This window comes from Musca vetustissima, unplaced genomic scaffold, assembly GCF_032173495.1.
Source record: "Musca vetustissima isolate MV318-11 ecotype Yass unplaced genomic scaffold, APGP_CSIRO_Mvet_v1 utg61636, whole genome shotgun sequence".
Classification (NCBI taxonomy): domain Eukaryota; kingdom Metazoa; phylum Arthropoda; class Insecta; order Diptera; family Muscidae; genus Musca; species Musca vetustissima.
In genome coordinates, this window is record NW_026886951.1 from 18,666 (window position 1) to 35,302 (window position 16,637).

The window sequence follows — 16,637 nt, forward strand, 5'->3', positions numbered from 1 at the left end:
GTGGATTTAAAAAAAAATATTTTTCAAGGACTATCCAAAGGCGTGGATTTTTAAAAAAATATATATTTTCAAGGACTATCCAAAGGCGTGGATTTTATATAAAATATTTTTCAAGAACTATCCAAAGGCGTGGATTTTATATAAAATATTTTTCAAGGACTAACCAAAGGCGTGGATTTTTTAAAAAATATTTTTCAAGGACTATCCAAAGGCGTGGATTTTTTTAAAAAAATATTTTTCAAGGACTATCCAAAGGCGTGGATTTTTTAAAATATATTTTTAAAGGACTAACCAAAGGCGTGGATTTTTTGAAAAATATTTTTCAAGGGCTATCCAAAGGCGTGGATTTAAAAAAAATATTTTTCAAGGGCTATCCAAAGGCATGGATTTAAAAAAAATATTTTTCAAGGGCTATCCAAAGGCGTGGATTTAAAAAAAAATATTTTTTCAAGGGCTATCCAAAGGCGTGGATTTAAAAAAAAAATATTTTTCAAGGGCTATCCAAAGGCGTGGATTTAAAAAAAAATATTTTTCAAGGGACATTCAATTTTTAAAAATTATAATATATATAGGGCCATATCCTCTTTTATTCCTCCAAGGACGACTAAATCCTATATAAAAAATGCAAATGACAATTGTACTATAGATTGTTCTTAAAAAAACTCTTCTTTAAATAGTTTTGTACCACAAATGCAATTGAACTAATTTTCTATCGCAGATTTTTTCTTTTCTATTTTCCATTTGTCTGGATAATGTTCCACGGCAACGCTTTGGTTATTCGTTCAGCAATTTTCTCTGCTGTTCTTTGATTCTATTTCTTACACTTGAATGAATTGTTATTGTTTTTGTGATTTTTTTTTCTCTTATGCCCATTTTGTTTTCTTTTTCTATTTTCTTGCAGACAGAACAATTTGCCGTTCTATGGATTCTATTCACCATCATTGTCCTGGGCAACTCGGCGGTATTGTTTGTCATGTTTATGAATAAAAATCGCAAGTCACGCATGAACTATTTTATAAAACAATTGGCACTGGCAGGTAAGTCAAGTTTGAAAAAACAAAAAATTAAAAAAAATCATGTTTTTGATTTCTATTAAAATTTAATTTGAAATTGAATTTAAGAAAAAAATGTTTAGTTTTTGTGTAAAAATTCAAAATAAGTCAAATAAAAACTTTATTAAATACCTGATATTATATTTTTCGACCTATTACTTATAATAATTTTTTTTTTTTTAATTTTTTTCAGACTTATGTGTGGGTCTGCTGAATGTCCTCACCGATATTATCTGGCGCATTACGATATCCTGGCGTGCAGGAAATATTGCCTGCAAAATTATACGTTTCTCTCAGGTGTGTGTGACGTACTCCTCCACTTATGTTCTGGTGGCCATGAGTATCGATAGATATGATGCCATAACGCATCCGATGAATTTTTCTAAATCATGTAAGTACACAAATAATAAATCCACGCCTTGCGTAGGTCCTTGAAAAATATTCTTTAAGAAATCCACGCCTTGCGTAGGTCCTTGAAAAAATATTCTTCAAGAAAGGTCTTTGAAAAAATATTCTTCAAGAAAGGTCCTTGAAAAAATATTCTTTAAGAAATTCACGCCTTGTGTAGGCCCTTGAAAAACAATCTTTAAGAAAGGTCCTTGAAAAAATATTGTTTAAGAAAGGTCTTTGAAAAAATATTCTTCAAGAAAGGTCCTTGAAAAATATTCTTTAAGAAATTCACGCCTTGTGTAGGCCCTTGAAAAATAATCTTTAAGAAAGGTCCTTGAAAAAATATTCTTTAATAAATCCACGCTTTGTGTAGGTCCTTGAAAAAATATTCTTTAAGAAATCCGCGCCTTGTGTAGGTCCTTGAAAATATATTCTTTAAGAAATCCGCGCCTTGTGTAGGTCCTTGAAAAAATATTCTTAAAGATATCCACGCCTTGTAAAGGTCCTTGAAAAAATATTCTTTAAGAAATCCACGCATTGTGTAGGTCCTTGCAAAAATATTCTTTAAGAAATCCACGCCTTGTGTAGGTCCTTGAAAAAATATTCTTTAAGAAGTCCACGCCTTGTGTAGGTCCTTGAAAAAATATTCTTCAAGAAAGGTCTTTGAAAAAATATTCTTCAAGAAAGGTCCTTGAAAAAATATTCTTTAAGAAATTCACGCCTTGTGTAGGCCCTTGAAAAATAATCTTTAAGAAAGGTCCTTGAAAAAATATTGTTTAAGAAAGGTCTTTGAAAAAATATTCTTCAAGAAAGGTCCTTGAAAAATATTCTTTAAGAAATTCACGCCTTGTGTAGGCCCTTGAAAAATAATCTTTAAGAAAGGTCCTTGAAAAAATATTCTTTAATAAATCCACGCCTTGTGTAGGCCCTTGAAAAAATATTCTTTAAGAAAGGTCCTTGAAAAAATATTCTTTAAGAAAGGTCCTTGACAAAATATTCTTTAAGAAAGGTCCTTGAAAAAATATTCTTTAAGAAATCCACGCCTTGTGTAGGCCCTTGAAAAATATTCTTTAAGAAAGGTCCTTGACAAAATATTCTTTAAGAAAGGTCCTTGAAAAAATATTCTTTAAGAAATCCACGCCTTGTGTAGGCCATTTGAAAAATATTCTTTAAGAAATCCACGCCTCAGTTGGCCCTTGAAAATTATTCTTTAATAAATCCAGACCTTGTAGGTCATTGAAAAAATATTCTTTAACAAATCCTCGCTTTGGGAAGTCTTTGGAAAAATATTCTTTATATATATTCTTTATTCTTTATTTATATTAAAATCGAAGTATTTGGATAGTCCTTAAAAATATTCTTTCGATAGCCTTAAAAAAATATTTATTTTTCTCAATCGTTGTTATTTTTCTTCCTTTATTTCTTCTTTAGGGAAACGAGCCCGCCATCTAGTGGCTGCCGCCTGGATTGTCTCTGCCTTATTTTCCCTCCCTATTTTGATGCTGTACGAAGAAAAACTGGTACAAGGCCAAACACAATGTTGGATAGAATTAGGTTCACCATTATCGTGGCAAATTTACATGGGCCTAGTGTCGGCAACATTGTTCGCCTTTCCTGCTCTTATCATCTCCGCCTGTTATGCCATTATCGTTAAGACGATATGGGCTAAAGGTTCCATCTTTGTGCCAGCTGAAAGGTCAGGATTTGGCAATAATTCGGCGACAACGACAACACGGAGGGCGAGTAGCCGTGGCATTATACCTCGGGCCAAGGTGAAAACGGTTAAAATGACATTCGTCATTGTCATCGTTTTCATTGTTTGCTGGTCACCGTACATTATCTTTGATTTGCTGCAGGTTTTCGGTCATATACCGCAGACACAAACAAATATCGCAATCGCAACGTTTATACAAAGTTTGGCACCGCTCAATTCCGCCGCAAATCCATTGATTTATTGTCTCTTTTCGTCGACGGTATTTAGGACATTAAGGTAAGAAAAAAAAGATAAGTAAAATGGCGAACACAATGAAATTGCATTAATGTGGTTATTTAATCGCAAATTTTCTTTTCTTCGTTTTGTTTTTCCTTTTTTCTCTTATTTTCTACAGCCGCTTTCCTCCCTTCAAATGGTTCACCTGCTGCTGCAAATCCTATCGCCATAATTCCACCACAAACCGTTGCCACACCGTTGGCCGCCGTTTGCATAACAGCTGTGATTCCATGCGCACCCTTACCACTTCGTTGACCGTTTCGAGACGTTCGAACAAGGGTACCACCCGCGTGGTGATATGCGAACGACCCAAATCAAATTCTTTACATCATAATGCCATGTCAGAGGTATGATAGCAGCAGCATTGTGCGCGTTGTTCCAGTGTCATTTTGTATCGTTCGACGCGCTTCACTCCGATGGAATATCTTTAAGTTATCGGAATGATATGGAGATCTTTTTGTTTTTGTAGATTTTAAGTTTTTCGTTAAGGATAAGTAAAATTGTTTCTGTGGTAATACCTTAAAGGAAGAGGAACCATTTGGCTCAAGATAATGATTTAGGGGGCGAATAAGATGAAAAGGCTTCAGATATCTGAATTTTGGCTTTAACCGCCACAATTGTCTTCTCTAAGAAAATGAAATACCAAATTACTAAAATCGTTCCTGAAGTGGTTCGCTTTGTAAAAGGAACTAGGTCATGCATATAGTTCCATAGTTCAATTTATTTCCATCATACTTTGATATACGTCGTTAATTAGCGCCATGAATGAGAAGATCTCAGTGCAGGAACTAGATGAACTAGAGCAAAAAGTAACGACTGGAGCAAAAGGAAATAGATGAACGAAAGCACCGGACCTAGTTCCGATTGTTCCTTTTGCGAAATAGTTTAGCTGAACACTAGTTCCTTCCGGAACGAAAGAACCTTGTGTGTTATGCTCTCGCCCATCTAGTTCCTGTTGAAAAAATTATTCATTTAGAAGTTCTCGTTAAATAAAGGTGGCCAGTTCTGTCTATTTTCTACCGATGATTGTAGAAGATTTTTTTACCCACCAAGAATCCGAAAAGTCATATTACAGCTTCTTCGTTCGGGAAATGCTTCAAATAACGAAAATGAGGCCGTTTCGTTATAAGGACACTATAAGGACACTATACGTCGTTAATTAGGTCCATGAATGAGAAGCAAAAGGAAATAGATGAACGAAAATGAGGCGGTATCGTTATATGGACACTATACCAAATGTGGAACTATATTGACAATTTTCGGCATCTCAGGTTGAAAATGGACCTGAAACCTTACAAATACCAAAAAACAGACTTTACCGTTATATGGAAGCTATACCAGAACTTGGATCGATATATTTCCATTACCAAATATTCTAGGGTAGTGGCTACCTATGTGCAAAATTTCAATGCTTTATCTTTAATAATGCAATCTAAAATGACAGGTAGACCCATTCTTAGCTACACGTTGCCTCACCGATATGTTTGTTTGAAATCTGTTATGGGCGTTTATTTATGTTTTCTCTTCATTACAAACACTAAATGCCAAATTTGTTATGGCCTCCAAAATACTCAAATTTCTGACATTACTTCCATATATTCTCCAGCACGATTTATACGCTTTTTCATACGTTAAAGCCGAACCCTTTGCCATTCCGTTTCAGACACCTCATTCAAAGCTTCAATAGCATCTTTTGGCATCGGAAATCATTGACCAACCATGGTTTTCATGACGTCCGGGAATAAAATGTAATCATTGGGTGTCAAGTCAGGGCTGTACGTCGGAAGACCCATCAACGGTCAAAAAGACGGTAGTTAGAGTCGATATGTGAGAGCTCACATTGTTCTCTTGTTCGTTTTTCGAATTTGTCCGATGACCTCAAATCCCCAGAGTTTTTCAGATGACATTTCCATATAATTGATAAACCAACTATGGTATCGACATCAACATATGAGGATGACCGAAATTAGCGCCACCCAGAGGAAAATGACAACAGTAAAAAATTAGCAAGGACCCCAACCACTGCAATAATTTTAGGAGGCGTTGTTTCCAGACAACGATAGATGGTAGCTCCATCACCTAGAACAGGTTACAGCTGATCAATAATCTACTTAACGAAATAATCAATTAAGATGGCGATGCTTTGTGGAAGCCCGACGTATCACATTTGTTTTTGAAATTGCTTTGAATACTTCAGACCAACAAATTGTGGTGTACCAGTCACAAAGTGGTTGTGGAGTGGATTGTTTGCAGACTACAAACCGAAGTTAAAATCCCATAAAATAAAAATATATTTTTCCAAAGAGCTATTCAAATATTTTTAAATAGATAAATGCATCCGAAGCCCCTGTCATTCAAGGAGACTTTGTATCTAGGCACCGATAGATGGCAGCCATATCACAAAGGGGTTGTGAATGGCATGGTACAGTGGATTGATATAAATGCATCCGAAGACCTTGCCATTCAAGGAGGCATTGTTTCTAGGCAACTATAGATGGCAGCCATATCACTTAGCGTAACACAAAATAAGAATGACAGGATGTAGCGCCACCCCTATAAAAATGGCAACACAAAATAAGCATGAAAACTAGCCACTCCACAAAATCCAATGCGGAGTTGTTTCTAGGCAAACATAGATGTCAGCACCATTACCTACAGCAAAGCAATTATCTACTAAGCTGGACCGAAAACAACAATGAGAACCAAACTAACACAAGGCTCTCAATATTTAAGATCGAGTTTTGAAACGTTGCATATATATTGTTACTTCCCATACGTTGTTTGCTATTTAAAATCGGTCGGTTCGCGTGTAGCTTCACTATATAAATAACCCAGACGGGCAATTCGCATAGATCGAGTTTTTGAGTATTGTCAAAATCCTGATTTTGGGTTTTGACGGCGCAACAACTGCTGGTTGGGATTTGGTGGGTTGTGTTGGAGAAGGGCTATACTCCTCAATTCTCCTGATTTATTAGAGATTCCTGACGTCATTTTCCCAGTCGTTGAATGTTCAACTTGAATCACCTTACACCTAAATAACCCAGAAGGGCAAATTCGCCATAGATCGAGTTTTTGAGTTATGACGTGATTGAGGGGTTTTGGCTATACTACAAGCCGACTTAGACACTCACGTACGTTCCTTGATAATGGTGCCTCCTGATTTATTACAGATTTCTGACGTATTTTTCCCAGCCGTTGCATGTTTAACTTGAATCACCTTACATTCCAATTGGGAATTCTTTCAGTTCAGGGATCGCTCGCAATACCATTCAGATAATTACTCGTGAACATCCGAATAAATTTGAGGTACCTCTTGATATGAATGAATTGAAAATTATTCATTGCTTCAACAGTTACCCTGGTAGCATCGGCTGGTCACTTGATGCCATTGATTTGGAGATCCATCTCACCCATAACCTTTGATGATTCACCATGATTTAAAGAAGTCACCTGAATGACATTTGTGTTGACATGGAAAAACGCTTACTAAATTGGATCGAGGAGAAGATCTGGCTGTCTCTCTAGGATCGCGATAATCTCATTGAGTGTAATGGGGTTGTGAGGGCGGAAAGAAAGGCTATGGTTCCTCTCAATGGGTGTAGAATTGGTCGTTGGAACTGCGCTTGTAGAGGTCGAGACTAAGGGTGTCAAAGGATGTCTGTAATGATCCTATTAGGATGAAATTTGGCTCAGCTCATTTGTTTGGCTCAAGTACAAACCCTAATGAAATTGGGAAAAATCGGTTCAGATTTAGATATAGCTCCCATATATATCTTCGCCCGATTTAATGTAATTGGCGTACCAAAATCCCTATATATGTTTCGATTTGCACGAAATTTGGCATAGCGTACCGAATTAAGTCTAGAATGATGTGTGCAAAGTTTCGTGAAAATCGGTTCAGATTTAGATATAGCTCCCATATATATTTTCATCCGATTTAAAGTAATTGGTGCACCAAAGACCATATATATCTTTCGATTTGCACGAAATTTAGCATAGCGTACTGAATTGCGTATTTACTAATGTATGCTAAGTTTCATGAAAACCGGTTCAGATTTAGATATAGCTCCCATATATATTTTCATCCGATTTAAGGTACTTGGTGCACCAAAGGCCCTATATATCTTTCGATTTGCACGAAATTTGGCATAGCGTACTGAATTGCGTCTTTAATAATGTGTGCTAAGTTTCATGAAAATCGGTTCAGATTTAGATATAGCTCGCATATATTTTTTTTTGTCCGATTTAAGGTAAATGGTGTACCAAAGTCCCTATATATCTTTCGATTTGCACGAAATTTGGCATAGCGTACTGAATTAAGCCCAGAATGATGTGTGCAAAATTTCGTGAAAATCGGTTCTGATTTAGGTAAAGCTCCCATATATAATTTCGTCCGATTGAATGTAAATGATGCACAAAAGTCCGAATATATTTTTCGATTTGCACGAAATTTGGCACAGCGAACTGAATTTCGTCTAGAATAATGTGTGCTAAGTTTCGTAACGATCCGTTCAGATTTAGATATATCTCCCATATATATTTTTGGCCTATGTTACATAAATGTTGCACCAAACTGTTTGTCCTATTAACGCGAAATCAACGTATCAAAGACTTGAATGACGTTATTAGGTTTTGTTGAAATTGGTGCAGATCTAGCCATAGCTTCCATATGTATTTCGAACTGGTGTCTGATTGAGATTAAATTTTTAATAGTGCGGCGTACCGAATAGCATGTATCAATTTTGCTATAAATTTTTCCCATAAATATGTCCCATGATACGCATACGACTCTAAATCTGCCAAATTAAATTAAATTTATCAAAGGTTGCAGAAAGACATGAAATATGTTCATTCGAGGTATGTTGGTTCGAAGAAATAATGTCATCATATTTATTTTTTTTAATTTTATACAAGAAATTTCAAAAAAAAAACAAAACAAAACCAGTAAAGAAAGTAGTAAAGTCGGACTGTGCCATATGCACAATATTCCCAAGTGGTGAAGAGTATCACATAGTCGGCCCAGTCCGAATGTTTTTTTTTTTTTTTTTTTTTTTTTTGAAATTTCTTTTATAAAATTTAAAAAAATAAATATGATGACATTATTTCTTCGAACAAAAAACAAATATTTTTCTTCAATATCTCGTTTTGTTGTCGCTGTAATTTACAATCCGCTTCACAGACTTGTGTGATTTTGATATCATTTGATTCATCGTGGTGTTTAGATTATGTAGATGTTTTTAAATTAATTTTTAGGTTGATACATGCCATTAATATAATGAAAATAATGACAAAATCCCCTATATTTTTATTATTTTTCTCATATTATGATAATAGCTGAATATTCAGATTTTACGAAGGAAGATATATACATATCTACGTTTTTGGTCAATATAATAAACCGCGTAATTTTAAGATTTTTTTCTTATGCCCAAAATTAAAACCTCGATAAGTTTTGCGCACAACAACCAAAAATTTGATCGCGAACAGTTTCGGAGTCAGAACTTTTTTCTCTATATGTGTATCAAAAATCATTGATGTGCCACGAAAACAAAAAAAAACGATTTTTTGAAAATGGAATATTAAAAAATTGGCAATATTGCCCATATATATACATAGTTTATAGCCCCTTTTTAAATCTTGTGACATATGTTTCCTCTTTCTTCAAAAATAACAAACATAACCTCAATAAATGCTAGTCATGCTTTAAAAAATCGATTGGTTGCAAAAAATGGAACATTGTACGAGCGTAAACATATTGTATAATTAAAAATTTTTAATATATGAATAAATATTATAATTACAAATTTAATTTTACTTTCAAACATTTTTCTATCGAACATAATTTGTATAATCAATTTTTGTTGATTTTTTGTTTTTTATGGATAATAGAATTTAATTTTTAATTCCATTTAAAAGTTTTTCCAAAATTCATTATTACATTTTCGACTACGAATATTTAAAATACTACTTAGTTGTCTAATTCATTTCTATTTAATTTAATACTGTTTTGTTTTTGTCATTGTTTAATTGCTAATAGTTTCTAACACAAAGAAAATGCCTTTTAAACTATAACTAATTAATTTATTGTAGTAGATTGTCACAAAAAAAACAAAATATTCTTCTATGGAAGGACTCTGAAGTTTCGTCCCTCTTTTCAATGTAAGTGCTGTTGTTATATGTCTGTGGTAATTTGTTTGTAAATACATACATACAATATAATATAAAAATTAACATGAATATCTAAGCAGATTACAACAACAAAATATTGTACAGGAATTTATAGCATTTATAAAATTACTATCAAAGTTTAACAATAAAGAAAGAAAAAACTATTAAATTTAAAATTACATTCATAAGGCAATTAAAGAACAAAAAATGGTTTTCAAATAAATTATAAATTATTATACAGAGAGTTGTGCTTTTTCAAAAAAAAAAAAAAATAAAAAAGAAAAATTGTAATTGTTTAAACAAGCAAATGCTTTTGTGTTAACATTTAAAAATGCCAATGTAAATTATCATTTCAAATTAAATATTTTTAAGATTGTAAATAAAAATTCAATGTTGTATAAAAAAAACATTAAGAAAACAAACCGAATTCTTTTCAATTTCAAATATGATATGGTAAGGTAATGTGTCTGAGACAGCTTTTATCTTTGGAAATATATGTAAAATAGAATGGAAAGATAAGGCCTTTATAATGTTACGGGATGGATGGGCATACCATGGAACCACTTTCGAGGGGTGATTACTTCACAATGTTCGTGAGACAACAAATTATAATATTCCAGCTAATTAGATGATTGATCTGCTGTTGTCCGTCCGTGGTGGTGTGGCCAGCCATCTATCGTTGTGTAATTCTTGAATGTTTATTCTGTGTTTGGGGTTCTTCCTTATTTGGTGCAGCAATTTTCCTTTGGATGGTGGAACTGTCATCTATTGCTGCCTTTGTGCATATGTTTGTAACAGGTAAAAGGAATCGATATAGATCCATGGTTCCTTTGGAGAATATCACTTTCTGAGTCGATTTATGCATGTCCGTCCGTCCGTTCGTCCGCCTGTCCGTCTGTATATGTTAAAAAATAAACAAAGTACAGGTCGTATTTATGATCCGATTTGGATAAAATTTGGCACAAGTCACTTATTTGGCCTAAGGACGAACCCTATTGAAAACGGGAAAAATCGGTTCAAATTTAGATATAACTTCCATATATATTTTCGTCCGATTTAAGGTAAATGGGCAACAAAGTCAGTCTATATCTTTCGATTTGCACGAAATTTAGCAAAGAGAACTGGATTAGGTCCAGAATGATGTGTGTTAAGTTTCGTGAAAATCGGCCCAGATTTAGATATAACTCCCATGTATAGTTTTGTCCGATTTTATGTAAATGGTGCACCAAAGTCCTTATGTACCTTTCGATTTGCATGAAATTTGGCACAGCGTTGAATGATGTGTGCTAAGTTTCGAGAAAATCGGTTCAAATTTAGATATAGCTCCGATATATAGTTTCGTACGATTTAAGGTAAATCGGTCTCCAAAATTTCTTTATATGTTTCGATTTGCACGAAATTTGGCATAGGGTACTAAATTGGGCCCAGAATGATGTGTGCTAAGTTTCGTAAAAAACGGTTCAGATTTAGATATAGCTCCCATATACATTTTCGTCCGATTTAAGGTAAATGGTGCACCAAAGTCCCTATATATCTTTCGATTTGCACGAAATTTGGCAGAACGTACTGAATTAGGTCAAGAATGACGTGTGCCAAGTTTTGAGAAAATCGGGTCAGATTTATATACAGTTCCCATATATATTTTCGTCTGATTTAAGGTAAATGGGTCTCCAATGTTCCTATATATCTTTCGATTTGCACGAAATTTTGCATAGGGTACTGAATTGGGTCCAGAATGATGTGTGCTAAGTTTCGTTGAAATCGGTCCAGATTTAGATATAGCTCCCATATATATTTTCGTCCGATTTAAGGTAAATCGGTCTCCAAAATTTCATTATATCTTTCGATTTGCACGAAATTTGGCATAGGGTACTGAATTGGGGCCAGAATAATGTGTGCTAAGTTTCGTGAAAATCGGTTCAGATTTAGATATAGCTCCCATATATTTTTTCGTCCGATTTAAGGTAAATGGCGCACCAAAGTCCCTATATATCTTTCGATTTGCACGAAATTTGGCATAAAGTACTGAATTAGGTCAAGAACGACGTGTGCAAAGTTTTGAGAAAATCGGGTCAGATTTATATATAGTTCCCATATGTATTTTCGTCCGATTAAGGTAAATGGGTCTCCAAAGTTCCTATATATATTTCGATTTACACGAAATTTTGCATAGGGTATTGAATTGGGTCCAGAATGATGTGTGTTAAGTTTCGTGAAAATCGGTTCAGATTTAGATATAGCTCCAATATATATTTTCGTCCGTTTTAATATAAGTTGTGCACTAAAGAACCAAAGATTGGCCGACCCGCATACAAGTTTGTACAATGTACTGAAGTTACTATAACCTTTCGTGTGTCAAGTTTTCTTGAAATTGGTTCAGATTAACATATAGCTCCTGTATATACTTTCGTTCGATTTTAAGTGAATGGTGTACTAAAGATCCATAGCTAGGCCAATTAGCGAAACGTACTGAAATTAATATAAATTAATCTCGTGCAATTTTCCTTGAAATCGGTTCAGATTTAGATATAGCATAGCTTCCATATATAATTTCGACCTATTCATGTTGTAGGTCCTTCTTGGACCTAATAAATTAGCTGAGGCAATTCGGATCATAAATCCAATTCGGATCATAAATGCGACATGTACTTTATTTGCAATTTAACATGGATGACCTAACTGGTTCCGAAGCCTTCATAAACAAATTTAAGATCCAGGGATCCTCCATAAAGGAATTGAAGGAGCAAGGAGTTTCAGTAAAGAATCTAAAGGTTTATGGCACCTCCATAGACGTGATAAATGCCCATGGAACATGCAAAAACGAGCTAAAGAACATAAGAACTCAACAATCGAACTAAAAACTTTAAAAAATCGTTAAAACATCAGGTTTATGGCAGTGAAACATATTTTCTTTAAAACAAAAACAGGTCTATGGCAATGATAGTCCCTGAAATAAAAAACTCAGTTATGTGGCACTGATGAATCCGGAAAAATCGTTAAAAAGCACTGCTTGTGGCACTGAAGGTTCCAAATAAATAGTAAAAAACCAGTGAGCGGAGCAGTATAGTCGGTCCGACCATACGATACCCTACATAACTACCACGGAACTCTAACTTTCTGCGGATGTTTATTCCGAGCCTGAGCAATATTTCGTGATATTTGCCGCGACATTTTCCGAATATTATAAATATTCAGTACAGCCCTTGTAATTACTTGTCAAGGTTACCTTTACGGTGGGTTGTGTTGTGATGTTCGGCTTATATTCGACTATAAAACACACAAAAAATTAAGTTTTCGGTCCACTTCATCCCAAAATTTAAATCTGATCATCACCGAAAATTATAGGCGTTGTCCTTGGCCATAATAGGAACTTCATGGAAAATTTTAAAACGATCAGTGCTATATTTCCGTCCTATAATAAGGTAATGGGCTACTATATAATATCTGAATACGTATGCACCTGTAAATATTTGAGTGTAACTCCCACATCCGAGTATATACGACAATATAATTGGTATCAAGTTAAAGGCCAACCACTACTCTTGGATATACAATAAACTTCTCGCGTCTATGTCCTTCAGGAGTAAATATATACGCCATAGAATAAAAATTTTGTAATTTTTCTCACTATTGTCCATTTGGATTGGGTCAAATGGACCCGCTAAACATGGACCAATCCTAATCAAAACAGGCATGCTTATTCTTTGGCCCGATCCCCTTATCCATGTAAAATTTCGCGATGTTCGGGTCATAATTGCGGCCTCTGGAGCGACAAGAAAAACGGACAAAAATTAAGTATTTGCTCCATTTCATCCCCTTTAATACTAACCTACCTTTACCAAAAACAATAGGGGTCTTCATTGGCCAGAACCCATCCTACATGCAAAATATCGTGAAGATTGGTCCATAACTGTGGCCTGTATCGTGTTTACAAATTATAATGGACAGACGGACGGAAACACATGTCTAGATCGACTCAGCTAGTCGAGATATGATGATCGGTATACTTAAAGGTGGGTCTAGAACCAATATTTCGCGGCCTTACAAACTCTTGGGGCTGCACAAATCAGGTCTATAGCATTATTAGTCTCTGAATTTAAGACATCCAGCTTATGGTTCGCAATGTCCTTGAGCAAATACGCTTTAAAAAATCCACCATTATGGTCCAAATGGTCCTTGAAATACTTATCAAAAAATCCAAAAGATCTTTGAAAAAATATTCTCTAATAAATATTTAGTAATTCCACGGCGTGGATTTATTAAAGAATAAAGAAAATTTTTTCAAGGACCATCTAAGGCGTAGATTTTGATGAATTTTATTTCAAAGAACTACACAAGGCGTGGACCTACACAAGGTTTGGATTTGTTAAAGAATATTTTTTAAAGAGCCACACAAGGCGTTGAAAATATATTTGACCTCTGGCCTTCTTAACTTAATCCCTTTCCCCCCAAATTTAAACAATTATTGCTAAACCTAAAAATACCTACGTATAAACATATCTCATTTATTTATTTATTTATGTTGTAAATCTAAAAAGATTTTGGGGTATATAAATAAGCATGGCATATAAATGACATACGTAAACAAAATTAAATATTAGTCTGACTTAAATAAAAACAATACAAACAGAACAGCAAACAACTCTGACAAAACAAATAAATAAATTACCTTTATTTGCTCATATCATGAGGTGGCAGACAGCCCGAGAGACAGACGGACGAACGGACGGACGTACTGAGAGACGGAACGACAAGCAAACACATGCCATTTGATAGACATCTCCAGCAAATGTCGTCGTCGTTGCGTTGCTGTGCCAGGACATTTAATGACATTTTCGCCTTGACAATGAGACAGGTGGATGCGAAAGTCAAATCAGTTTTTAAGCCATTTAGCCCGAAAAATGTTCAAGCCTCAGCCAATGTTGACTGAATGTATGGCTGGTTGGCTGGCTCGGTGCCGTGGCTTGGCTTGTCAGAGCTCCTTTGGCGTAGATAAATAATGATGTGGCAAATGATAATAAATTTTGACAAAATAACACATTTATAATAAAAGACAATGTATATGTGAGAAAAATGATTTGTTGTTATTTGCTTGATATCGTAATAATAATATTTGTGAATGTGTTTGCGTGTGTGTGTGTGCGCTGAAAGCAGACATCATCTTTATTGCCCAAAGCACAGATGTAGTGTAGCATAGATACATATATAAAACATTAAAAGAAATGAAATTACAAAATTTATTTTATCAACTTCGACAATGTGACTCGGTGGCAATGAAAATATTGGAAACTTCAATTTCACAATGGTTTCCATGGAAAATGGGAAACAATCTTTTAGAGAAATCCATCCCAAAATTAACTTGAAAAAATATCCTTAATAAATCCACGCCTTGTGTAGGTCCTTGAAAAAATATTCTTTAATAAATCCACGCCTTGTTTAGGTCCTTGAAAAAATATTCTTTAATAAATCCACGCCTTGTGTAGGTCCTTGAAAAAATATTCTTTAATAAATCCACGCCTTGTGTAGGTCCTTGAAAAAATATTCTTTAAAAAATCCACGCCTTGTGTAGGTCCTTGAAAAAATATTCTTTAAAAAATCCACGCCTTGTGTAGGTCCTTGAAAAAATATTCTTTAATAAATCCACGCCTTGTGTAGGTCCTTGAAAAAATATCCTTTACTAAATCCACGCCTTATGTAGGTCCTTGAAAAATATTCTTTAATAAATTCACGCCTTGTGTAGGTCCTTGAAAAAATATTCTTTAATAAATCCACGCCTTGTGTAGGTCCTTGAAAAAATATCCTTTAAATAATCCACGCCTTGTGTAGGTCCTTGAAAAAATATTCTTTAATAAATCCACGCCTTGTGTAGGTCCTTGAAAAAATATTCTTTAATAAATCCACGCCTTGTTTAGGTCCTTGAAAAAATATTCTTTAATAAATCCACGCCTTGTGTAGGTCCTTGAAAAAAATATTCTTTAATAAATCCACGCCTTGTGCAGGTCCTTGAAGCAATATTCTTTAATAAATCCACGCCTTGTGTAGGTCCTTGAAAAAATATTCTTTAATAAATCCACGCCTTGTGTAGGTCCTTTGAAAAAATATTCTTTAATAAATCCACGCCTTCTGTAGGTCCTTGAAAAAATATTCTTTAATAAATCCACGCCTTGTGTAGGTCCTTGAAAAAATATTCTTTAAAAAATCCACGCCTTGTGTAGGTCCTTGAAAAAATGTTCTTTAAAAAATCCACGCCTTGTTTAGGTCCTTGAAAAAATTTTCTTTAAAAAAATCCACGCCTTGTGTAGGTCCTTGAAAAAAATATTCTTTAATAAATCCACGCCTTGTGCAGGTCCTTGAAGCAATATTCTTTAATAAATCCACGCCTTGTGTAGGTCCTTGAAAAAATATTCTTTAATAAATCCACGCCTTGTGTAGGTCCTTTGAAAAAATATTCTTTAATAAATCCACGCCTTCTGTAGGTCCTTGAAAAAATATTTTTTAATAAATCCACGCCTTCTGTAGGTCCTTTGAAAAAATATTCTTTAATAAATCCACGCCTTGTGTAGGTCCTTGAAAAAATATTCTTTAATAAATCCACGCCTTGTGCAGGTCCTTGAAGCAATATTCTTTAATAAATCCACGCCTTGTGTAGGTCCTTGAAAAAATATTCTTTAATAAATCCACGCCTTGTGTAGGTCCTTTGAAAAAATATTCTTTAATAAATCCACGCCTTGTGTAGGTCCTTGAAAAAATATTCTTTAATAAATCCACGCCTTGTGTAGGTCCTTTGAAAAAATATTCTTTAATAAATCCACGCCTTGTGTAGGTCCTTGAAAAAATATTCTTTAATAAATCCACGCCTTGTGCAGGTCCTTGAAAAAATATTCTTTAATAAATCCACGCCTTGTGTAGGTCCCTGAAAAATATTCATAAATAAATAAACAGAATTTCCCCGGTCCCTGTTTGAAAGGGAGAAAATATTCCTCAGGTCTCTGAGATCATTTCCTCCTACGGTCTATTAATTTTTATACCCTTCACCA

At 34.4% G+C, this 16,637-nt stretch overlaps 1 protein-coding gene across 1 annotated transcript; it reads left to right on the forward strand.

Annotated features, from left to right (window-relative positions):
* Positions 1 to 873: 873 nt before the first annotated feature.
* On the forward strand, positions 874 to 3,866 carry LOC133334436 (cardioacceleratory peptide receptor). The gene is made up of 4 exons (XM_061542732.1): positions 874 to 1,037; positions 1,246 to 1,443; positions 2,874 to 3,432; positions 3,551 to 3,866. The coding sequence occupies exons 1-4, from the start codon at positions 974 to 976 to the stop codon at positions 3,783 to 3,785; spliced, it is 1,056 nt and encodes a 351-aa protein (XP_061398716.1). The 5' UTR covers positions 874 to 973; the 3' UTR covers positions 3,786 to 3,866.
* The last annotated feature ends 12,771 nt before the right edge of the window (positions 3,867 to 16,637 follow it).